At 51.8% G+C, this 24183-nt stretch overlaps 1 protein-coding gene and 1 non-coding gene across 2 annotated transcripts in view; both read left to right on the top strand.

Moving 5' to 3' along the window:
* Positions 1-23511, top strand: part of Arhgef17 (Rho guanine nucleotide exchange factor 17) — a 59552-nt gene extending 36041 nt beyond the window's left edge. The window contains exons 2-21 of the mRNA NM_001401823.1: positions 1979-2056; positions 6817-6999; positions 8777-8893; positions 9101-9193; positions 9355-9531; positions 9834-9884; positions 10135-10244; positions 10349-10434; positions 10844-10962; positions 11245-11458; positions 11956-12029; positions 12491-12690; positions 12864-13165; positions 13681-13930; positions 14159-14245; positions 14579-14646; positions 14888-15036; positions 15807-15981; positions 16072-16341; positions 19635-23511. Coding sequence (NP_001388752.1) covers positions 1979-2056; positions 6817-6999; positions 8777-8893; positions 9101-9193; positions 9355-9531; positions 9834-9884; positions 10135-10244; positions 10349-10434; positions 10844-10962; positions 11245-11458; positions 11956-12029; positions 12491-12690; positions 12864-13165; positions 13681-13930; positions 14159-14245; positions 14579-14646; positions 14888-15036; positions 15807-15981; positions 16072-16341; positions 19635-19831 — 3000 coding nt within the window. The 3' untranslated portion in view covers positions 19832-23511. The remainder of the gene's footprint in view (positions 1-1978; positions 2057-6816; positions 7000-8776; positions 8894-9100; positions 9194-9354; positions 9532-9833; positions 9885-10134; positions 10245-10348; positions 10435-10843; positions 10963-11244; positions 11459-11955; positions 12030-12490; positions 12691-12863; positions 13166-13680; positions 13931-14158; positions 14246-14578; positions 14647-14887; positions 15037-15806; positions 15982-16071; positions 16342-19634) is intronic.
* Mir3102 (microRNA 3102) lies at positions 10228-10364 on the top strand. Its single transcript, NR_106684.1, has one exon. It is a non-coding gene; the product is annotated as a microRNA 3102 (primary transcript).
* Positions 23512-24183: the final 672 nt, after the last annotated feature.

Genomic DNA, 24183 nt, shown 5'->3' with positions numbered 1-24183 from the left:
ACTGAGCGACAGAGCAAGGCCTCGTCTCCACCAACCAACAAACACTAATAGAGCGGAATCCAAAGCAGCCCAGGGAGCGTGGGCAGAGCAGGGGCGATGGCAGGTCCCCTCACTGAAGCTCTACATTAAGGGGTGTCGGGATTAGAACTGGAGGAATGCCCAAGCATAAGCACCCATTCCAGAATTCATCTTGAACCTGCAGGCCTTGATGGCTGCAGGCCCAGGCATGGCCCAGTCAAGTGTGTAGGCCCCACACCTTGCCAAGGGCCAGTCTAGAGACCCAAGTGTCAGTATGGGGTTCTGGAGTCCTTGCCGGGATATAGGCTAGTGGGATGGGTGCTGTCTGGGAGGGTTTCCTGGGTAAGGTTGGGGACTGTGGAAGTTGGGAGCAGGTGAGCTCTGCCTCAGGGAGTGTGTGGGGCAAGACATTCCCAAGCTTGCTTCTAAAAACATCTTCCCATGGGATAGAGCTCACCTTGACGTAGGATAGAGCTCACCTTGATGGGCAGGAACCCAGTGCCGTGTGATGTGCGTGCAGATTCTGGGCAACCGTCGAAGGACTCTTGGGTCCTGTGCATGGAAGCACCCGTGGTTCCTGCTCTGAAAACGAGACACTAGGCTGGGGTTGTAGCTCGGTGAGCACAGGGCTTGCCTAGCTTGTGCTCCATGCTCTACAGCCGTGCGTAAGCCAGATGTGGTAGTAAATGCCTGTAGCCCCTAGCACTGGGGAAGTCTCCACAGCCTGGTCTATATAAGACCCTGCCTCAGAAAGAGAAAGAGGGTTAGTGAGATGACTTGAAGGGTAAGCATGAAGGCCTGTGTTTACATTCCCAGAGTCGAAAAAGATGGACATAACTGTGTGCATCTGTGACCCCATCAGTGTGTGTGTGAGACCCCATCAGTGTGTCACCCCATCAGTGTGCCTGTAGCCCCTTCAGTGTGTGTCTGGGACCCCATAAGTATGTGACCTCATCAGTTTGCGTCTGTGACACTATCAGTGCGTGACTCCCATCAGTGTGTATGACCCCTATCAGTGTGTCTGTGTCCCCTTCAGTGTGTATGTGTGTGTTTGTTCCCAGTGCTAGAGAACAGAGACAGGCAGATCTCTGAGCTCCCTGGTCAGCCAGGCTAGCTGAAGCAGTGAGCTCCAGATTCAGTGAGTAACTCTGTGTTAAAAAATAAATAAAATAAAACAATAAAATGCTTTGAAGAGCAGTAGAAGAAGACATCTCATTGACCTCTTATGTCCACACATGCATGCCTTGGTGAGTGAACCTGAACACGTGTGCACACAGATCTAACACATGCACGTGCACACAAATACACATACACACACACACACACACACACACACACACACACACACACACGAGAAGAAACGAAATGGAGAGGCTATGAAGCACACAAGTGGACGAAAGGGCTGGGAAAAGGAGAGCTCCGTAACCCTTTAACAGAGAACTGGGACCCAGCCTGGTCAGAGCCCTGATGCTTCCAGCACCAGCCTTACTCCCTTCAGCTGCAGTTTCTTCTATAGCAGGAAGTGACAGCGTCTACTCTGAGGGATGCTGTGACACACAGCCAGGTCAGACATGTCCTCCTAGCAGCAAGCTGGAACTTGGTATTTTCAGAGTAAGTCTCTAGAGTGGGTGTAGCCCAGAGGCATCTTCCTTTGTAAATATGAGAGTTTATTGTTGTCGGGTTTTGTCTTTGTCCAGAACCTGTTGGGGTAGGAAAACAGGGATACACTTGGAAGGGTGTGTTTGAGACTCGGGAGCGTTCCCAACAGGGAATGCCTGAGCAAAGGTCTGACAGAATGGAGGTCCAGGGTGCTCTGGGAAACTGTGGGACTGGAAGCTGGCAGGGAGGGCCGGGGAAAGGGCCAGATGGGCTCTCTGTTTGCAGGTATGCCTGAATGTAGCTGAAGGTGAGAGGCTTTGGGGAACAAAGAACCACTCACCTTCTACTTCTGTCCCCACAGGACATGAGGAAGCACGTGACCATGACCCTGCTGGACACGGAGCAATCGTATGTGGAGTCACTGCGCACTCTAATGCAGGTGAGACCATGCCCTAGGCCTGAGAGCAGCATTCCAGGTGTGGGCCTCAGACAGGTTGGATCACCCATATGGACAGGGACTGAAACCAAGGAGCTGTGAACCTGGATGCGGCCAGCCCTGCAGGGTTGGTGAGACTAGAGGATCCAGCTAGAGTAGGAGTCTCTACCCTGTCTATAGTTTCCACATCCCCTCAACAGTCCTGGACCCGGTTCTGAGCTGTACACCTTTTTGCTCTTTCTGTGACTGGAATTAGATGCTAAGTATCTGCTCAGGGCAGGCCCTGGTCCAGATACAGGAAGCCCAAGGATGCAGGAATGTAGACCCTGCTGAGTACAGGGGTCACTCTAGAGCAGTGGTTCTCAATCTTTCTAACATCGAGACCTTTAATATAGTCCCTCATGTTGTGGTGACCCCCAACTATAAAATTACTTTGCTGCTACTTCATAACTAATATTGCTGCTGTTATGAATCGTTATGTAAATATATGATATGCAGGATATCTGATAGGGGACCCTTCGGCGGGGGGTGGGTCATGAGCCACAGATTGAAAACCACTGCTGTAGAGGCATGGGAGGTGTCTGACCACTGTGCTGTCAGGGAAAGCTCCCCAGAGAAGGTGCCGTGGGGATGGGCTTGACATATCCGCTTAGAGAGCTATGTGGTATGAAGAGCTGGTTCTTGGGAGATGTCGCAGGAGCCAGCAAGGGTCATGCCATGAGGTCCTTGAACTCCAGGAGGTTTTGGACCACAGTGTGGTTCCTGGAGAGTTATCAAAGAGGCTTTCGAGACAGGTAGGCACGTGGTTGGACTTGTGCTTTAAGAAGTCTGCATGACTACTGGAAGGATGGGCAGCAGAAGATGAAGCTGTCCCAGGGCCACACAGCTCCAGTAAGGGCGCAGACCATGGGAAGGACAGAGGGGGACAGACACTTAGGGGGTAAGCTGCCCAGGTTGGGGGTTCCAGGAACTGGGGGAGGGGTATGAGGTGGGAAGACAGGTCTATGCCTGGGCCCCTGGCCTGGGAGGAGTGGAGCGCAGAGGGGGAGGGGTGCATCTGTGGCAGGATGATGAGCGGAGGCCAGAGCCTGGGTATATGTCCTGAAATGGAGCCCACAAACACAATTGAGGATGAGCGTATTCAAGCCACCACAGCTCTGGGTGAAGTAGACCCCAGGAGACATCCAGAACCATTCACCCATCCTTCTTCCCTTCCATATACCTGTACAGAGCCCTTCTGTAGACCAAACCCTATTCTCTGAGCAGTACAGGGGTCTCCATTCAGCAGTGAGCCTAAGGGGCATGAGTCCCTGGAGCTCATGGGCTATTCAGAAGAGTCGCCCTAACCAGCCAGACAAGTCACACTGTCACGCGAAGTGGCTGGTGTGGTGATACAGAATTCAAGGGTGTGTGACATGTATGGGTAGTACGCCACTAGAAAAGGAGGGTGATTCCAACACACGTTACCACACTGATGATCCTGGACGACACAGTGCTAAGTGAAATGAGCCACTGAGCTGACAACCAACACTGGGTGGTGTGAGCTCCAAGCTCACAGCAGTCAAGCTTTCAGAGAGAGACGGTGGAGTGGTGGTGGCCAGGTCCCGGGGAGGCTGGGGCTGGGGAAGGGTGATGTGGGGAGTTAGTGCTCAGTGGTCCCAAATGTTCAGCTGGGAGATGATGTTGGCATTTGCAGAACAGTATGAGAGCATGTGTGCTAATCTGAACACTTAAAACTGACAAAAGTAGGGCTAGAAATGTAACTCAAAAGAGTGCTTTTCTAGCATGCAAGAAACCCTGGGTTTGATTCCCAGGCCTGCATAAACCAGGTTTGCTGGTACACACCTGTAATCCCAGCACTCAGGGGGTAGAGGTAAGAGGATCAAAAATACGAGGTCATCTTTGACTAATAGATCATCCAAGGGAGTTTGTGAGGACCTGTTTGAAAAACATGAAAGAAACTGGTTAAAATTAGATAAGAAATGCATTGTCTCTGGTTTTATCAAAGTGTCCAGTGAGCTAAGAACATAGAACTAGGATTTCCTTGTAGTGTGGGCTCAGGCAGTGTGACTCTGGGTTTGGGGTGTCCAGCAGAGGCCTGAAGGGTGGGTAGGATTTTAGCAGAAAGCCTGTTGAGGGGAACAGGCAGAGGGCACAACAGAAGCAAAGACCAGGACAATGGGGAAGCCACTGACACCACCAGAAATGGCTGGTGTTATTGCCAAGGAGAAAGTTAAGGAGCTGGGCAAGAGCTAAGGTCTCTTCTGGGCACAAGAAAACCTGGGAGGGATCCCCAAGATGTCAGACAAGAAGAGTATTCATGTCAGGACCCATGGCCATCCCCTGGTGAGAGCTAGAGGTAGTACAGTCAGACAGACAGAATTTCAGTCGCTTGTCCCCTTCACTTCTCTAAGCCTTGGTTTCGCTGGCAAAATGAGACTGTTCACATATTTTCCCAAAGTGAAGATGGAAAGATGGTGGTGTTGCCTCTCATGCCTGTCAGCAGAGAAGAGGAGCCACGGAACTTGGAGCAGGCAGGCCTGGGAGCAGAGTCCTCCGGGCTCCATGAGGCAAGCAGGACTGGAGTTGAAGGCACTAAATTGAGATTACTGGGTGGGAGGGGAGAGGTAGAGGTGAGCAGGAGAGTGTCACCTGACCCAAGGGCTGGGGTACCCGCCCAGGAGTGTGGACGGAAGACTGGGGTTCTGGAGCCTAGCTCTAGTGCCCAACGTTGCTGCACTTCTTCGTCAGCTGTGTAACCTGGATCACGGACCCAGTTGTCCCTCACCTGCTCAGCCTGTGGTCAAGTGGGGATCATGATAGCACCTGTCCCAAGTGCATATCTTAAGAGACATGGGTGTAGCATCTCACATACTGCGTGTGTGTGTGTGTGTGTGTGTGTGTGTGTGTGTGTGTTGGGGTGTGTGTGTGTGTGCTGAGGTATGTGTGTGTGTTGGGGTGTGTGTGTTGGTGTGTATTGGAGTATGTGTGTGTGTTGAGGTGTGTGTGGTGTGCGTTGGGGTGTGTGTGTGTTGGGGCATGTGTTGGGGTTTGTGTGTGTTGAGGTATGTGTGTGTGTTGAGGGGGTGTGTATGCTACGTTTGTGTATGTGTGTTGGTGTGTATATATGTATATGTTGCTGTGTGTGTGTGTGTGTTTGTGTGTGTGTGTGTGTGTGTGTGTGTGCCTGCTCAGATGGAGTCATATACCAAGGTCAGCAGCCAGAAGGAGGTGGGATTTGAACTCTATATATACCCTTTTCCTGGGTTTCACTTCCATCCTTGAGTCCTATTTTGAATCCTGGTATTTTCAGCTATGACACTGCTTTTTCCTAAGGAACCTTTCCCTCCTTGGCCTCCTATACCGTCTACTCCCCTGCTTCCAGAGTTCTCAACTCTGGTGGACTGTGGAATAGCTTGTGTATTTCTTCCATGGGTACCCCTTGCCCAGTTTCTGGCTCTCTGGTGTGGGGCTTTGTGGCTCCTGCTATGTGCCTGCTCCTCTACCGAGTGTCCCAGAGGTGCATGGCGTCACTTCTGCTCTGAGAGGAACCACAGATCCTACTGGTCAAAGTTCTGGCTAGTACTGGCCGGAGAGCCCTATATAAGGAGGCCAGCTGCTAGCTGCTCGAGCCACCCTAAGCCTTTTCAGACTCTTCAGCCAGCCAAGAGTATTCTGTTCAGCTTTGACTTTTTCAAGCTTGTTTTACAAAACAAGCCAGATTTTTTTAAAATGTTTAATATAAATGTTATTTTATAAGTGTAACATCACATATGTCTTTCAAGAAACCCCATTTTTGCTTGCAGTTGCATCATAGGCCAGTAGAGGGCGATCTCACCATGCAAATGCCAGTGAGGGGCATGCTGTTCGAGCTTAGGGAACACCACTAAATGTATATTTGTGGTGAAAAACAGAAATTTTAGTCACAGTTACCCAGGAGATACACAAACTTTTAAACTAGTCTTTAGTACAGGCCTCTAATAATTTCAGGGTTAGCTTCCAGTGTCCTGCTTACAAGTGCTTTAACGTAGAATCCAAGAAGGCCTCATAGTAGGTAGCATATCATAATCTGGCATTAGCTTTTTCCCTAGAAGACAACTAAGAATAACTATATCTTAGATTTGGTGAAATGTGGTTTCGTTTTTTGTGTGTGCTTCATTTGACTAGATGTAAGCTCTGTTAGGTTTTTTCCATTGGCTGCTTTTTTGATAGGTCTCACTATATAACCCAGACTGGTTTTGAACTTACGGTGATCCTCCTGCCTCAGTCTCCTGAGTACTGAGATTACAGGTGTATACCACTGTGTTTCTCCTTTGGGTCTTTCTCATTCAGTCTGTCTTCTAGCTCTTAAAACAGTGCCTGGTAAACTCCGTAAATACTTATGAGTTACCGAGGTGGGACTGTCTCGTGGAGAGCATCCCACTCTCCCCATCTTCTTTTTTTTTTTTTTTTTTTTCGGAGCTGGGGACCGAACCCAGGGCCTTGCGCTTCCTAGGTAAGCGCTCTACCACTGAGCTAAATCCCCAGCCCCTCTCCCCATCTTCTTGCTTTCCTCCCTCCGAGATCTTTTCATGAGTCCATCACACTATCCCTGAGCGTGTAATAGGTAGCATTTTGGGGCAAAGTCTTCCTCCCACAGCTGAGCGCCTGGTCTAACCAGGGAGGCACAGCAGCAAGTCACTGAACTGCAGGCCTGGATGACCTGTGGAGGTGAGGTGAGGGTACCGCTGGAGGAAGATGGACTGACCCTATGCGTCCTCCAGGGCTACATGCAGCCCCTGAAGCAGCCAGAGAACTCCTTACTGTGTGACCCGTCTCTGGTGGACGAGATCTTTGACCAGATCCCGGAACTCCTGGAGCACCATGAGCAGTTCCTGGAGCAGGTGCGGCACTGCGTGCAGACGTGGCACGCCCAGCAGAAGGTGGGAGCCCTGCTCGTGCAGTCGGTGAGTGTCCCTGCTTCGGGACTGCAGCCGTAGACCTTGACTGGGACCTGAATGGGGTGGCTGGCACTGCTGCTGACCCAGACCTCACGTTCATGTGGGCGTGACATTGATGCTTGCCGAGTTCTGGCTCTTTTTTTTAATGACCATAGTTCACACCCTCTGGCGGTTTTTGCATGCTGGGCCTTATCCTACATAGTATACATACTAGGGCCCTGGCCTTCCATGTCGTCTGCCACATACTCCTCGTCCTAGGAGCCACGTTGTCCAGTGAGCTTCTCAAGGTCCTGCAGTGGTGGTTCCGAATTCCAAAAGAGCCACAGAAACAAAGTTTAAAACAAAACAAACCAAGAAAACAAAAACAAACAAACAAACCAAACAAAGCTGGGTGATGGTGGTGCATGTCTTTAATCCCAGCACTCAGGAGGTAGGGGCAGGTGGATCTCTGTGAGTTCAAGGCCAGCCTGGTCTACAGAGGAGTTCTAAAATAGCCAGGGCTACAGAGAGAAACTTTGTCTCAAAAAACAAATCAAACAAACAAACAAAACATTTCATTTTATTAAACTCCTGCTAACATAATGTGCTGCTGCTTCTTAAAATGGCATATAATTATGTAAGTTCAATTGTATTTGAAAAACTTTTATGTTACATTTTTGAATTCCCAAGAATTCTTGATGATAACTGATAAATCATAGCCGAACTCAAAGTGCTAACTTAGAGCCACATAGTCATACAAGCAGAACTGTAGAGAATCCTTCCAGAAAATTCTATGAGCCAAAGAAGAAATGGTCTTCATAACAAGTTTAAAGCCAGTCAGGCATGCATAGTGAAACCCTGTCTTTAAAGAAGGAAAGTCCCGTCTACTTTGGGACGTGGGCTTGTTTAAATGTGCTCATTACGAGGTAGAGTGGGGCCTTAACCTACCCAGGTCTTAGTTTGTCCTTGCTGCTTAGGAACGGATGCCACCAGGTAGGCTTAAGTGCTGTTGTCTGTGCATCATGTCACTTAAGCTCAACCTCTGTCTGGACTTGGATGCTGTCTGTGGGCTGACAGGAAGCTCAACCCAAAACAGGCCCTCCCAAGAGAGTCGTTCTCCCTCAACTACTCAGGCTCAGCCCTGCTGTGTCGAGACAACCAGGGACTCCAAGATCTGTATCTTAGCCTGTCCTTGGTGCCACTGAGACAGGAACTAAATTGTCCTCTCTTGAAGCCAAGTCCCCTGATCTAGCACCCACCACCAGCCAATCGGCAGGATTAGCCACCAGCGTGTACCCTGTCCTGAGCCAGGTTTCATTCTCCAGGAGAAAGCCCCTAAGTCAGGCAGCAAGCATTCCATCAAAGCAGGCTGCAGCTCAGTGCCAAGGGTGGGTTCATTGGGCTGGGAGGGGTGTTCCTCATGGAGGAACGAACTGCACAGGCAGAGTCCCAGCAGCTAGAATGGGTCTATTCACTCCCACTGCCAGCAAGGTCTGAGGTCTGTCTGTCTGGTTTAATGGGATTGGAGACCCGGTGATAGATTGTCCGAAAGTGAAAACAAAAAGCAGGTCTGGGCTCAGCACACATCTAGGCACACTCATATGTGCTTGTACACAAACACAAAGATACACCACACACACACCTCTGCTTATTCAGTCACATGTCATACATGCAATGAGTACACATTTCGAGAAAGACAGAAAAGACCAAACCTGACCATTTCAAGTTAAAGAGATGGGAGCTAGGACAGGGTGGAGTGGGTGAGGGACACCTGAGCCTGCCTAACCTGCCTCCTCACCCACAGTTCTCCAAAGACGTCTTAGTGAACATCTACTCAGCCTATATTGATAACTTCCTCAATGCAAAGGATGCCGTGCGTGTAGCTAAGGAGGCCAGGCCAGCCTTTCTCAAGTTCTTGGAGGTACGTGGACTGCGGTAGGGGTGAAGTCAACCTCATGTCAGGCTCGCTCTGGGCATCCCAGGAGCTCTTGACCAGAGCACTGTGGTGCCAGCAAGTGTGTCAGCTTCTACCCTTGGGCTCACCTGGAGGGGCTTGGCTAGGAGCGTGTTTCTTCATGACCTGTCATTCCTCACATGGAGACTCCCTCCACTCCACCTTGGGTTTCAGCAAAGCATGCGTGAGAACAAGGAAAAGCAGGCACTGTCTGACCTCATGATCAAGCCCGTGCAGAGAATCCCACGCTATGAGCTTCTGGTGAAGGTAGGCATGGGGCTGGCTGGACGAGGAGACATGGAGGGGAGCTTGTCAGACTCCTGGCAGGAAAGAAAGCCCTCCTTGATGCCTGTGCTCTAGCCTCTCTTGCTCCAGCAGTCATTTCAGTGCCTCCAGGGCAGCTAAGCGGGTCCCCCTTCCCACCACAGGACCTTCTGAAGCACACACCCGAAGACCATCCAGACCACCCACTGCTGCTGGATGCTCAGCGGAACATCAAGCAGGTGGCCGAACGCATCAACAAGGGGGTGCGGAGCGCCGAGGAGGCAGAGCGGCATGCCCGTGTGCTGCAGGAGATCGAAGCCCACATTGAGGGCATGGAGGATGTATGTGCCCCACCCTGCCATGCCCCATCTCACCCTGTCTGTGTCCACGTCTATCACCTGGATTGTGGCCATCCACGTCCAGGTCTGTGGTCTGCTTGATTCTGTGACCACAATGCCCCACCCTTTGGTGTCCTCCTCCTCCTCTGTCTGACCTTGTGACCCAGACCGGGCAGCCCAGTGATGCAAGAGAGGACAGGATGTTGCTCTGGCTAACCTTGTTCATAGAGTGGGCCAGCCGATCACTATAGGGTTAATGGGTTAATATCTAGTTCTTAGAATCCCTTGTTTCTCCTACCCAACAGCTCCAGGCCCCCCTGCGGCGGTTCCTGAGACAGGAGATGGTTATTGAAGTGGTAAGGGGTCTCCCATTGGCTGCTCCCCCTGTGTACCTTCAGCCCACCCAAGTTCACTGGCGCCTGCTGCCCTCAGGTTCCTGCTCCCCAACCACCACTGCAATGGGAGCCCTGCATGAATCCTGACCACATAAATGGGGAGAGCCCTTACCCCTCCCTGGGACTTGCTGTCCCTCTGGGCACTAGGGTCATTATAGGTAGGTCTCTAGACTGTGCACACTTAGCCTGAATGCCACTTTGGACCCTACAGAAGGCGATTGGAGGCAAGAAGGACCGATCCCTTTTCCTGTTCACAGACCTCATTGTCTGTACCACCCTGAAACGGAAGTCGGGCTCCCTGAGGCGCAGCTCCATGAGCCTGTGAGTGGCCAGGGTGGGGCTGGGTGGTGCAGGCAGGAGAGCCATTGATCTATTGCGGGCTCTACTCCCTGCCCCAGCCAGAGCACCCCATTGGCTACCCACAGGTACACAGCTGCCAGTGTCATTGATACAGCCAGCAAATACAAGATGCTGTGGAAGCTGCCATTGGAAGACACAGACGTCATCAAGGGTGAGGCGACTTGAGTCTGTCAGAGAGGGGTTCTGGTGTTGGGTTTCCTCTGAGTCTGGCTGCCTGTCTATCATGTTGTCTGCTTTTGTGACTCATTTCTCATCCCATGTAAGGGGCTGGTTTTGAAGAACCGGCTTAGTCTCCGTGCAGCCAGACCCACGTCTTAGAGCCCTAGCAAGTTCTCCAAGAGTCAGTTGTTGTGTGGCTGTAAACCAGGCCCAGGCCCTCCTCTGAGGCCTGTTTTTCTCTGAAAGTCACCTGTTGGCCTTGTTTTTGAGGGCGTGGGTCTGGAGGCTCTGCATTTGCCAGGCCCTTCCACGTCCAGCCAAAGGCTGTGCAGTAAGGGAAGTGTGTCTGTCCACGCTCGACCTTGTCTTATGTGTCTGCGGCTTTCCTCTGTCCTCTCCAGGGGCATCTCAAGCCACCAATCGGGAGACCATCCAGAAGGCCATCAGCCGCCTGGATGAGGACCTGGCAACCCTGAGCCAAATGAACAAGCTCTCGGAGAGCCTTGGCTTCCCCCACCAGGTCTGCGCCCTGAGCTGAGGCAGTGCTGGCCGGGGCTCCCCTGACCTTGTCTGAGGGAGAGACAGTCTTGGCTTTCGCCTGAGGGAGCAGTTGGTCCTGTCACTTATCTGAAGGGGGAAATTATAGTCTTGCTCCCACTTAAGGGAAGTAACATGTCCGGGTCTGAGGGAGGAGAGAGGCCCAGCCCTGTCTGTGGCAGAAGGAGGCTGCCTTCTACTGTCTGAGGGGAGACACAGGTCCCCTCAGTGCAGGTGCCCTGAGGCCTGGGCTCTTTTCCCACAGAGTCTTGATGATGCACTGAAGGATCTCTCAGCCGCCATGCACCGGGACCTGTCAGAAAAGCAGGCGCTGTGCTACTCCCTTGCCTTCCCACCCACCAAGCTGGAGCTGTGTGCCACCCGGCCCGAGGGCACTGACTCCTACATCTTTGAGTTTCCCCACCCCGATGCCCGCCTAGGCTTTGAGCAGGCCTTTGATGAGGCCAAGAGGAAGCTGGGTGAGCCAGGGTGCATGCTGGTCTTCTCTCATGGTCCCTGGCAGTCCTGACTGTAGAACCCAGAACTCTGAACTGGCCTCCTGTCCTCCGCAGCTGATAGGGAGGGTGGACTGAATCCTCCACAGAGAAACAGCAGGCTGGGCATTAGCTTTGGCTCCCAGCTTCTCCCTGGCAGGGAAGGCACTTCTGGACGGTGTCGTTTTAGGACAGGGACCCCAGCATAGGCCTGAACAACCAAACAACCTTCCTCTTCCTCAGAATAGACTCAGCTGAGTCCTGGAAAGTTATTAAGTCTATAGCATAGAGATCCAGGGCTACTCACTGTACAGAAAGGAAAACCGAGGCTAAACACAAATGGAGTAATCCATGGCCTCTCGTTCTAGCAGGGCTGGTACCAGGCCTTCCCTGTGGAGACTGGAATGGGGTGGGAACAAAGCCAGAGTAAGGTGGGTGCTAAGCAGGGTGTGTCTCCTTTTGCCCTGTCTCCTCTACCACAGCATCCAGTAAAAGCTGTCTGGACCCCGAGTTCCTGAAGGCCATCCCCATCATGAAAACTCGCAGTGGCATGCAGGTGTGCGTGTGGGCAGGGTAAAATGTCTATTCGAACCCATATGGGTGTGAGTTTTTGTTTTGTGTACCATCTCACATACGTATTTTAACATTGTGATTGCTCCCCGTGTCTGAGTATATAGGGTGCACATAGCATGTGTAACGTGTCATGTGTAACGTGTATGACATGTGTATGAGCAAAGGCTGTAGGTTAGAAGTCTAGTTCATACATTTGTGTGAGTCTTCGCACCTAACCAATAGTACCAGAATCACCTATTAATTACATAAATACATTCACAGTCCCGTTCGGAGTACATGTATGTATACATACAGGTTTGGGTGGCTTTTGTATCAGGCATTGTGCTTTTGACACGTAGCGTGGTGTAGAGATGTATGCAAACTCGCGGCCCCTCTGTTCTGCTGGGGTCGCTACTGACACAGTTCTAACATTCATCTTTGCCTGTCCGTTGGGGTTTCCCACAGTTTTCCTGTGCTGCCCCCACCCTCAGCAGCTGTCCAGAGCCTGCGCCAGAGGTGTGGGTGTGCAACAGCGATGGCTATGTAGGTCAGGTGTGCCTGCTAAGCTTGAGGGCCGAACCAGACGTGGAGGCCTGCATCGCTGTTTGCTCCGCCCGAATTCTCTGTATAGGAGCAGTGCCCGGCCTGCAACCACGCTGCCCACGGTAAGGCCCTGGTGGCAAGCCTAAGATGCCGGGAGCCTTTGGCCCAGTACACACTGAATGTTGACCGGGTGGTGATGGGCGGGGCCGGGAGGTGGGCTGTCCGTGGGCGGAGAATAGGGTGGTATCTCGGGCGCCTCCTAGTGGCATCCCTTTCCTTTCCCCTTTGTCTCCAGAGAGCAGCCAGAGCCCTTGAGGAATCCCCCAGAGACCGCACTGGAGTCCACTGGGCCAGAGCTAGATGTCGAGGCCACAGCTGAGGAGGAAGCAGCGACACTGACTGAGCCGGGGCCTCAGCCTTGCCTGCACATTTCCATCTCAGGGTCTGGCCTGGAGATGGAGCCAGGCCCTGCCAAGGGTGACCCCCAGCCCGAGTTGGTACCCTTTGACAGCGACTCTGACGACGAATCTTCACCCAGCCCATCCGGGACACTACAGAGCCAAGCCAGCCAATCTACCATTTCCTCCAGCTTTGGCAGTGAGTGTGGGTGGGAATTGAGAGGACAGTGAGTGGGGAGGCAACAACAGAGGCAAAGGCTGGAGTTGGGTCACTAGGTGTTAGCTTCCTCCAAGTGGGGGATGGGACTATGAAGACTCAGAGGGCAGTGAGACAGACACGGGTCCTGGAAACGTTGGAGTTAAGGAAGATGGGTATTGACTGGGTAGAGTGGCCAGTCCCTCCATCTAGATGTGGCTGACTTAAGATAGCCAGGCAAGGGGGCTGGGGATTTAGCTCAGTGGTAGAGCGCTTACCTAGGAAGCGCAAGGCCCTGGGTTCGGTCCCCAGCTCCGAAAAAAAGAAAAAAAAAAAGATAGCCAGGCAAGGACTAGGGACATGTAGTGTGTGCTGAGAGTGGGCAGGGGAAAGGCCTTAGTAGATACAGGGACCAGGGGTAGGAGGGATGTGACCAGGAGGGACACACTGAGGCCTAGAAAGATGTTGGATCTCTGCCTGGTGGAGGGGGATAGGGATAGAGGTCTTTGTCCCTTCAGATGAAGAGACCCCAAGCTCCAAGGAGGCCACTGCAGAGACAACCAGCTCTGAGGAAGAGCAAGAGCCTGGCTTCCTGTCACTCTCCGGCTCCTTTGGGCCAGGCGGTCCCTGTGGTGCCAGCCCAATGGACGGAAGAGCCCTTCGCCGCTCCAGCCGTGGCTCCTTCACCAGGGGCAGCCTTGAGGACCTGTTGAACGTGGACCCTGAGGCCTACCAGAGTTCCGTGTGGCTGGGCACTGAGGATGGCTGGTAGGGGCAGAGGAGTCCTAAAGCAAGGGTGAGGGTGTGAGGGTTGGGTCTAGGTTTGGGGAATCCTGCCAGCTGAGGTACCAGAGGGCCTGAAACCCAAGAGAACTTGTGCCTGTGTCCGTACTTGGTGGAGGGGAGGTGGGGGCAGAGGAGGTGGAGCCAGGTGAAGGGTGACACCTGGGGCTGATAGATTTGACCACTTGTCACAAACGCTCCCCTAACCCACAGTGTCCACGTCTACCAGTCCTCCGATAGCATCCGTGATCGCAGGAACAGCATGAAGCTCCAGCACGCTGCCTCCGTGACCTGCATCCTGTAAGGCCCCGGGTTGCCCTTCCCACCCAGAGTCTTCTTGGCCAGCACATAGGCTGCCTCAGTTCGTCTGCCCAGCTCTGCTGCCCCCCCCCCCTTTTCTGGGGAAGATGCAGAACAGAGGCCTGGACCAAGGCCAACTGTGCATCTTCCCAGCTGTTAGCATGGGTGTGTCCATGTAGCTTCTCCGCCTCAGGTTCCCCCAGCTTTGAGAGTGGAGAACAAAAATAAAAAGGATGATCTCTTCTGAGCCAGAGCCATTGTGCCCATGATTTCCTTGGCCCCGGGATGCCCGTTTCAGCCTCTGGAAGCATCTCACTATTTCCTTTTTCTCAGGTATCTGAATAACCAGGTGTTTGTGTCTTTGGCCAATGGAGAACTTGTAGTCTACCAAAGGGAAGCAGGTAGGTGCCCCCCACACACCTGCCCTTATCCCTTCATAGTAACTGAGCTCTCAGTAAGGTAAATGGAAACTTTTGAGCCACAGGCCTGACATAGGAGGTTTTGGGCAATTCCTAGCGCGCCCCCCCCCCATATCTTCTCTTATAAATGGAACCATCCACATCTCTTCAGAGAAGACAGATTTAAATTTGGGTCTGCACTAAATTTTTGTTTTATGTTTTCTTTAACCCATTCCTTCTCCAGGGCGTTTCTGGGATCCCCAGAACTTCAAATCGTTGACCCTGGGTTCTCAGGGGAGCCCCATTACCAAGATGGTGGCTGTGGGTGGACGACTGTGGTGTGGCTGCCAGAACCAAGTCCTTGTCCTGAGCCCTGACACTTTGCAACTGGAGGTAGCAGGGGTGGGGGACAGCACTGGTGACTTGGGATGAGCTGGGGTCACAGGAGAGGGGAGGGACAGAGAAGCATCCATCCTAGGTGTTAGGACCTTGCGCTGAGCCCTGTCTCTTACCAGCCCAGACTCTACCTGTCCCGGTTCTCATTTCTACTCCAGCTAGTGAGGAAGACAGCAGTGCCCATAAATGTTAGAATTCCTGTTATGTTCCTTCTGTATCCTCTGTGCAATATTGGGGTCCTTGTGGGACAGAGGGTCCTTCTTGATGTCAGCATCCTGTAAGCCTCTGGTGTTTAGTCTGCTCCATTTACATGCAAACCATAAGCTTCTCGCCTGGACAGAACCTAGGGGCAGAACCTGGGCAGATTTCCTTGGGTTTCCTTGACTGAGTTGAAGGTTAAAACTTGGGATCAGGCCCTGGCTCTGTGACTAGTCCAGTATGTGACCATGAGCCTTCTTAGAGTATGACTTCTTCTCCTAGGTTGGCACTTCCCCATCTATCCAGGGTGAGACTAATGACTGGTCTTAACACCCACACAAGCTTTAGTCATTCAAGTGTCATAGGGAAAGGGCACCCCTTTTTACTTCAGAGGACTAGGTGGGCAAGCTTTGATATTGATCAACCAGACACAGGACCAAAACTGCCTCGACTCTCAATCCGGGCAGGTATCTAGAGGGGTCTGTGGGATGGGCCAGGATGAGGCTCAAGCAGGAGGACCCTGGGCAGCTTTGCCAAGACTGCCTGCTCTCTGTCCTCCTCCCCTACAGCACACGTTCTATGTGGGGCAGGATTCCAGCCGAAGTGTGGCCTGCATGGTTGACTCCAGCCTGGGTGTATGGGTGACCTTGAAAGGCAGTGCCCATGTTTGTCTGTATCATCCAGACACCTTTGAGCAGCTGGCAGAGGTAGATGTCACCCCTCCTGTGCACAGGATGCTGGCAGGTACCGATCTTCACTCCCATCCTGGGGGAGGCCTTGACAGGGTCAGCCTACAGGCCCAAAGATGCTATTCTTCCTCCCCTTGCCTACCAGGCTCAGACGCCATCATCCGGCAACACAAGGCAGCCTGCCTGAGGATCACAGCACTGTTGGTGTGTGAGGAGCTGCTGTGGGTGGGCACCAGTGCTGGGGTTGTGCTGACGATACCCACCTCTCCGAGCACTGTCAACTGCCCACGAGCTCCTCTCAGCCCGGCTGGCCTGTGTCAGGGGCACACTGGCCATGTCCGCTTCCTGGCTGCAGTCCAGCTGCCTGATGGCTTCAACCTTCTCTGTTCAACGCCACCCCCTCCCCCAGACACAGGTAGGTCTGCACAGGGGCTTTGCCAGGGGAGGTTTTAAGAGGGTGGAGGAGCAGAGAGCTAGAAGTGAAGCCCGTTACAGGAAACAGCCTGCAGAGCCCTCAGATGAAACTGTGTGGGCGCTCTTGTGTGTATGCACGTGCTGAATGAGTGTGTGTGTGTGTGTGTGTGTGTCTGCGCACGCACGTGCACATGTATGTGTATGAGGTTGTTGTCCGGGGAAGTGTCGTAGGAGTCAGGAAATGAGCTATAAGCTAATCAGGACAGATATTCATGAAAAATATATTCTGCTGTGTGTGTTTCTTAAATGTATCAGGAAGTAAAGCAGAGTTAGAAATGAGGTATAGGGCAGGAAATGGACTCAGGAAGTGATGTCCAGAACGGAAATGGAGCACCAGAAAAGAGGATAGAGAATGGCACATGTATATGTACGAATGACAGGAAGTAGGATTAGAAAGTGAAACAATAGGAAAATGAGGTACTTTTCAGAGGTTACAGTGCTTTTATAGGACAAGAAACCTTGTCCCCAAGAGGAAGTAGCTGGGAAACAGGAGACAGTAGAGCCTACCGCAGCCCTGTGTGGATCTAGAGAAGAGCTGAGCCACGTTAACTGGAAAAGGGCAACTATGCGCCTACAGAAACCTAGATGGTGTACCCACAGGGCTGCGCTGTGTGACATATGTAAATGCCATAGCCTATTGCTCTCAGAGCCGTGATGAGTAAAGCACAAGATGAAATGAAGGGCAAGAGAAAGTGATGCCATACAGAGCTGCAGTAAACACAGGGTACACAGGCTGTGCCAGCCGCCCTGCTTGGTGTTTACCGTAAGGTTTTGTTTTGTTTTCAAGACAGAGTTCCTCTGTGTAGACTTGGCTGTCTTGGATCCACTTGTCTCTGCACCTTTCCCCTCCTCCTCCTCCTCTTCCTCCTGCTCCCCTCCTCCTCCCCTCCAACTCCTCCTCCACCTTCTTTTCCTTGTCCTCCTTCTTTTCCTCCTCCTCCTCCTCCTCCTCTTCTTCTTTTGTAGAAATAGATCAGGTTCTTTGACTGAACCTGGAGCTCACCCACTAGGCTAGGCTGAGTGCCAAGCCCCAGTCCTCCCGTCTCTGCCTCCCAGTACTGGAATTACAGACACATGCCCACTGCACTCAGGACTTACATGGGTGCTGGGGACATGAACTCAAGTCCTCGTGCTTGCCGTGCAAACACTTTACAGGCTAAACTGTCTCCAGTCACCCCACCTGCAGCCTGTGCTTTCTAATCAGGAATAACATGAATTTCCTGCCACTTTCCATCAGCAGCACATAGAAGGTTGTAACTACACAATGAAATTTTGGCCAATGGGACTGAAAAACTCTTATCACCGAGGAGGTTGTAGCCATCCTGCTGGCAAGGAGTCCTACCACTCACGTGTCTGGGGTATAAACAGGCCTACTGTGCAGCCAACCACTCACGTGTCTGGGGTATAAACAGGCCTACTGTGCAGCCAGCCACATGAAAGCGTAGCACATTCACTTACGTGCAGAGCGCATGTCACGTGTGCAGTGCATATTACTGGTTTATCTTCTTATCTTTTCCGGGCTTTTGTTTGGGAATTGATCCAGAGCAGTGTGCAGCTCCTACACCATGACTGTGCAGGCTTTTACAGCCGTTTCGAAGCACACACACCTACGACTTACATTAGGAACTTTTACTAGCCAGGTGGTGTGGACACATGCCTTTGCTCCCAACACTCAGGAGGCGTCTCTCAAATTCGAGGCCAGCCTGGTCTACAGAGTGAGTTTAGGACAATCAAGGCTATACAGAGAGAGCCCTGTCTCAAAAAAAAAAAAAAAAAGCCAAATTTCGGTTCCTAGCACACAAATCAGATGGCTCTCCAGTACGCACACGCACACGCACATGCACACATACACACACATGCACATATATACACACATACACATACACACATGCACATGCACACATACACACACACATGCACACATACACATACACACACGCACACACACCATGCACATGCACACATACACACACATGCACACATACACACACATGCACATACACACACATACACATACACACATGCACATGCACACATACACACACACATGCACACATACACATATACACACACGCACACACACCATGCACATGCACACATACACACACATGCACATACACACACATACACATACACACATGCACATGCACACATACACACATACATGCACACATACACATATACACACACGCACACACACCATGCACATGCACACATACACACACATGCACACATACACACACATGCACATGCACACATACACACATGCACATATACACACACATGCACATACACACATACACACATGCACGCATATGCACATACACACACATACACATATACACACACATGCACACATACACACACACCACACACATGCACATGGACACATACACACACACATGCACACATACACATACACATATGCACACACGCACACACACCACACACATGCACACATACACACACACACACATGCACACATACACACACATACACACACAAATTAAAATAAACCTTTAAAAAGTCTTCAAAAAGTAGAGTTATGCAGCAGGCAGTGGTGACACACACCTTTAGTCCCAGCACTCAGGAGGCAGAACCTGGAGGATCTTTATGAGTTCAAGGCCAGCCTGGTCTACAGAGCAAGTTCTAGGACAGCCTGGCCTACATAGAAAAACCCTGTCTTAATCCCCACCCCCACTCCCCCATACACACACCAAAAACAACCAGTAGAAAACTGAGGGTTGTGGCTCAAAGCTTTAGTCCCAGCACTCGGGACCAGGGCAGGTGGAACTCTGAACGCTTCAGGCTAGCCTGGTCTAAGGAGCAAGCTTCAGGCCAGCCTGGTCTAAGGGGCAAGCCTCAGGCCAGCCAGGACTATATAGGGAAATCCTGTTTCAAAACAAACAAAACCAGATTGACCCAGGAAGACATTCATCTAATGTAGACTCTGGCCTCCATACACTTGCATGCACACTGTGTGATACACACCCACATGAACATGTGTGTGCACCTCACACAGAGGAAGAGCACAGGTGCACACACACACATAGGCATAAGAAGTGTGACTGCCAAGTAAGTAGACTTTTCTTTCAGTATGGAAATTCTGGGTTAACAGGAAGTGGGAATCGCCCACAGGAAGTGTGTGTCTTATTATCTTCTGAGATGTAGACATTCAAGGACATGAAGCTACAAGTTGCTTCAGGTTAACCAATCCCTCTCCTTGGTCCCCAGGCCCTGAGAAGCTGCCATCCCTGGATCACCGGGACTCCCCTCGGCGCCGAGGCCCTGCCTCAGCCAGGCCTAAAATGCTGGTCATCAGTGGTGGTGATGGTTCTGAGGACTTCCGACTCAGCAGCGGGAGTGGCAGCAGCAGTGAGACTGTGGGCCGAGATGACAGCACAAACCACCTGCTCCTGTGGAGGGTGTGAGCCTGCCCTCTGTGGTCCAGAACTCACCTGTCCACCTGCCCTCAGCCTGCCTGTCTCTTCCCAGGCCATGTGCAGACCTTGAGCAGAGTGTCCAAGCAGGGGCATACCGTGCGGACTCTGTCTCATCTTTGTGGAAGCATTCCTGGTAGAACAGCACCAGCTAGGCCGAGGCCTCTCTTACCCACTGACTACCCTAGCGCTCCCACTAGGAGCAGGGTGGGGATGTGGGGACTGCCCAGGACCTCTGACCCTGAAGCTTCTACCAAAGACACAGCTGGGCCTGGACCCCACAGGGCTGGGGAGGCCGTGTGCAATATATGGAGAGCGCTCTGGGGCAGTGGGAAGGAAGGCTAAGGGGCGGCACTGCACCCTTCCCTGTGTACAGTATTTATGTTACTTTTCAGATGAATACTTTCCAAAGCACTTATTTATGCAGTGACCTAGGGCAGGACATGATGTGAGGAGGAGAAGACAGAAGGATAAAAGTCTGTTCCTGCCTGAGAGGCCACCATGGAACCCTAACCAGGCTGTCCTGGAAGGACCAATGCCCATCTGTTTTACACACACACACACACACACACACACACACACACACACACACCCCACTCAACACATTCACACTCACTCTGCATGTTCAGGGCACTAAGACACTGTCCCTTAACATAAACTCCAGCCCTCGCTGATGGGGCTGCCCATCCTAGTCCAGAAGGGAAGTTTGCTCAGTTACTCTCACTGGGGAGCTTCCCGGGGCTTAGCATTTCCAAGGTGATGCCTGAGGTTCCTTAATGTGGGAGCATCGGTAGGTCTGGGACAGGGCTTTCTCAGGTAAGAGAAAAGGGCCTTCAGTCCTCGAAGCTGGCTCAAGCCCCAGCTCCTGCCTCCCCATGTCTCATGCACTGGCACGATGGTCACCTTGTGGGTGGGCCTACGAGTCCCCTTTCTCTGACCACTGAATCGACTCCCTCTCTAAACATCCACCCTGCCAAGGGCAGCCCCTTCAGGAAGGACACCCCACCCCTACCTGCCGAGTTGAGGGGCTAGGCATAGCCTTTTCAACTGGGAATGCTAGCCCTCATCGCCAGGCTGCAGGGAGCCAGCCACCCTGACCCTCAGCCCTTTGCTTCAGCTACAACTCCAAAGGTCTGGTTTCAGATAGGGTTTATTTGTTCTGTTTGATTTTGTTTTTCTCTGGGGCGGGTGGGTCATTGTGGTCTTAGATGATGTTTCTCTTGCTACCAAACAGCCATGTATTAACTCTCCTCGGATGGTGAAATTTAAAGAGTCAATAAATAGAAACACCAAATGATGGCTCCCCCGGCCCTGGCCATCACGGCTTCCTGCCAGCTGTCTCCCCAAGGACGAGGGCTTCCTGACTCTGACTCACTTGGGCCAAAGGGAGGCGACAAAGAAGTCCTGGGGTGAAGGGGTTGACACTGACTTTGGCAGGTCATTGCCCCTGTCTGGGCTTCAGTCTCCTCACTAGAAGAACTAGGAATCTTGAACGTTAGAACTCCTTACGAATCCTGTGCACATCAATAGTGCGTCAGTCTAGAGCTTCCAAGTCAGCCTAGGTTTGGGCTTGGAAGTCTGAAGCAGACATGGTACTGAAATGGAGCCAGGGGAGTAGAGTTCCTGTCTAAGGCTCCTGTGGAGTAGAACTACCGCCCATGTCTGGCTGATTCGGGTCCAAAGAGCTGTGTCACTAAACTAAACTGCAAAGAATTGAAATGCCCAGCCACATGAGGCACTCTCTAGGGACAAAGAGCTCCTCACAGAATGGTGTCCCCATGGGACTCAAAGTGGCCCTCACAACAAAGGGCAGGTTAGGCCTCTCTGCTCAGTTCAACCCAGATGACTGCCTTAAGAATTCAGTTTCTTTGACTGGAACAGTAATCGTTTAGTGATTAAGAGCACTGACTGCTCTTCGAGAGGACCCAGGTTCAATTCCCAGCACCTACACAGGAGCTCACAGCCATCTCTAACTCCAGTCCCAAGGGATCAAATGCCCTCTTCTGGCCTCCAGGGGTACTGTATGTATATGGCCACAGTCCTCCATGCAGGCAAAATACCCATACACACAAAATATCAAATTTTCAATAAAAAATTGTTTCTGCGCTGAACGGATAGTTCAGTTGACAGACGGTATGCTTGGCATGTGGGAAAACTGAAGCAGGGTGTTCTTATTCAAAGCCAGCTTAGAGCAGGTATGTGCCTATAATCCTAGCTCTTGGGAGTCACTAACCAGTGCATCTCTGAATTCGAGGCCAGCCTGGTCTACCTAGCATGTTCTAGGTAAGCCAGTACTGCATGGTGAGACACCCTTCCCCATTCCAAAACAAAATGATCTACATGGCAAGACATACACACACCCGAAAAGGAGAAAAAGAGAGAAAGAAAAGTGTAGGTGAGAGCTTTATAACTCACATGCGTCCCTCAGGGATCTGCTGACTCTTCAACACACAGGACGTGTGTAGGACATCTTGGAGCGTTGCACTTGTGTAGAATTCAGGATGAAATGGAAGGAACACGGGCTTTGCATGGAACAGCTTCTGTTTGGAATCTTGACTGATACCAGCCATCTGACCAGCCTGAGTCGTTTCCTTCTCAATAATGGGGTCTGATAACCTCTTCTACCATACAGGGTGGTTGACTAGTGTATATAGTCTTGGGATGCAAAGAGGTCCATTCTGGCCCTAAAATCAGAAGGGTGCGTGCGTGCCCGCAACTGGAGACCTGAGCTAGCCAACAGCCCAGTGATCAATCGAGGGGTTGACGGCCCACCTCAGGCTCCTCCCTGCTACTAGTCCAGTTACTTGCATTTCTGTCAGTGGCTGTCTCCCTCAGTGCTTCAGCCATTTCTGCTACTCCAGGACAGAGGCCGAAGCAGACTTCATTTTCAGGACTAGACACACAGGGCTGGGTCTGCACCCCCTCTCCCCCAGTAAGTGCCTCACTGGGAATAGGGCTGGCACATTGCACTGCCTCTGAGAAGACCACCTGCCAGGGCATGGGCTGGCTTGGGGACAGGTGCCCTTCTGAGTCAGGTGCTCAGCTCGTGCCAGTTTGCTGTGAGTAGGGCAGTCTTGAGGAAACAGACCTCAGGCTCATCCCAAAGGGAGGCTCCTGGAAAAATTGCAACCTGGGCTGTTCATTATAGTTCTCCAGGGGTGCAGGCCCACTGAAGGCCAATTAAGTTAAAACCTTAGCTAGGACCAGGTACCAGTATTCTTATAGGACGCCACTGGTATATAACAGGTGTCTGAGAAAGTGCACAAACCAATGTACAGCTCAGTGGATGTATATAAAGGCCAAGAGGTGTCCATCACCCCAACAGTTCTCCTTATGCTCATAGTCACCCAGGCTGGAGACACCATGGGGTGTGGTTCCCCAGGCAGCATAGAGAACAGCCTTAAAGGGCATGATTGTGGGCGAGAGGAAGCTGGACCAGGGTTAGCTGTGAAGCAGGAACATGCAAGGAAGGGCGTAACGTGCAGGCGGGGATAGCATGCAAGGAGGGGTGTGAGAGCCCATGAACGAGGGAAGGCTGGAGGGCAGGATGAACACTGAGGGCAGGGCTTTGCTTCATCCCTAAGCCCGCTTACTGTAACACATCATACAATAAGTGCTCGAGAAATGTTGGGTTCGTGTTTAATGAAATAAACGTTGGAGAATCCAGTTGAGACACGGCTGTGTCTTTTTTGCTTTTTTAGGGCAGTATCTAGCTGAGGATGACCTTGAACTTCTGGCTCTCCTGCCCTGAATGCTGGGATTAGATGTGAGTGCCTCCACGACTGGTTTATTTAATGCTGGAATCAAACCCAGGGCTATGCTCACGCTAGGCAAGCTAGGCAAGCACGCTGCCTCTAAGATACATCTCTGTGCTGTAGGTCTTACAAATCAGGGGACAGTAAACTCATTCCTTTTGCTGCTTGCTGAAAGCCATGGCTGGATTCGTCTGATCCTCAAAGTGGTCTAGGTGTTGTCACTGTTTCCTTTTCTGATGAGGAAACAGGTACAGAGGCTCAATGTCTTCTTCCTCAAGGTCATTCACTTATTAGAACTGGATTCATACCCTCAGGCCTTGAGACCTTGTGGGAGAGAAGGGGGTGGCCACACAAGGTATCTGGAAGAGAGAGTGCCCAGAGCCACATGTAGGGCTCACATTCAAACTGCTTGGAGAAGTAACTCCTGCTGGATCCCAGAGAAGGGCGGGAGTCAGAGCCAAAGACTGTCTCTTTGAGGAGCTGCTTCTACACATTCCCTTGGGCTAGAGACAAAGATCAGGATTTAGCTAGACTGCCTCACAAGGAAGATGAAGCCTAGGGACCAGGACTTAGTAGTGGTCACAGAGA

Source organism: Rattus norvegicus, chromosome 1, assembly GCF_036323735.1.
Source record: "Rattus norvegicus strain BN/NHsdMcwi chromosome 1, GRCr8, whole genome shotgun sequence".
Lineage (NCBI taxonomy): Eukaryota > Metazoa > Chordata > Mammalia > Rodentia > Muridae > Rattus > Rattus norvegicus.
This window is presented reverse-complemented; position numbering and strand designations above follow the sequence as displayed.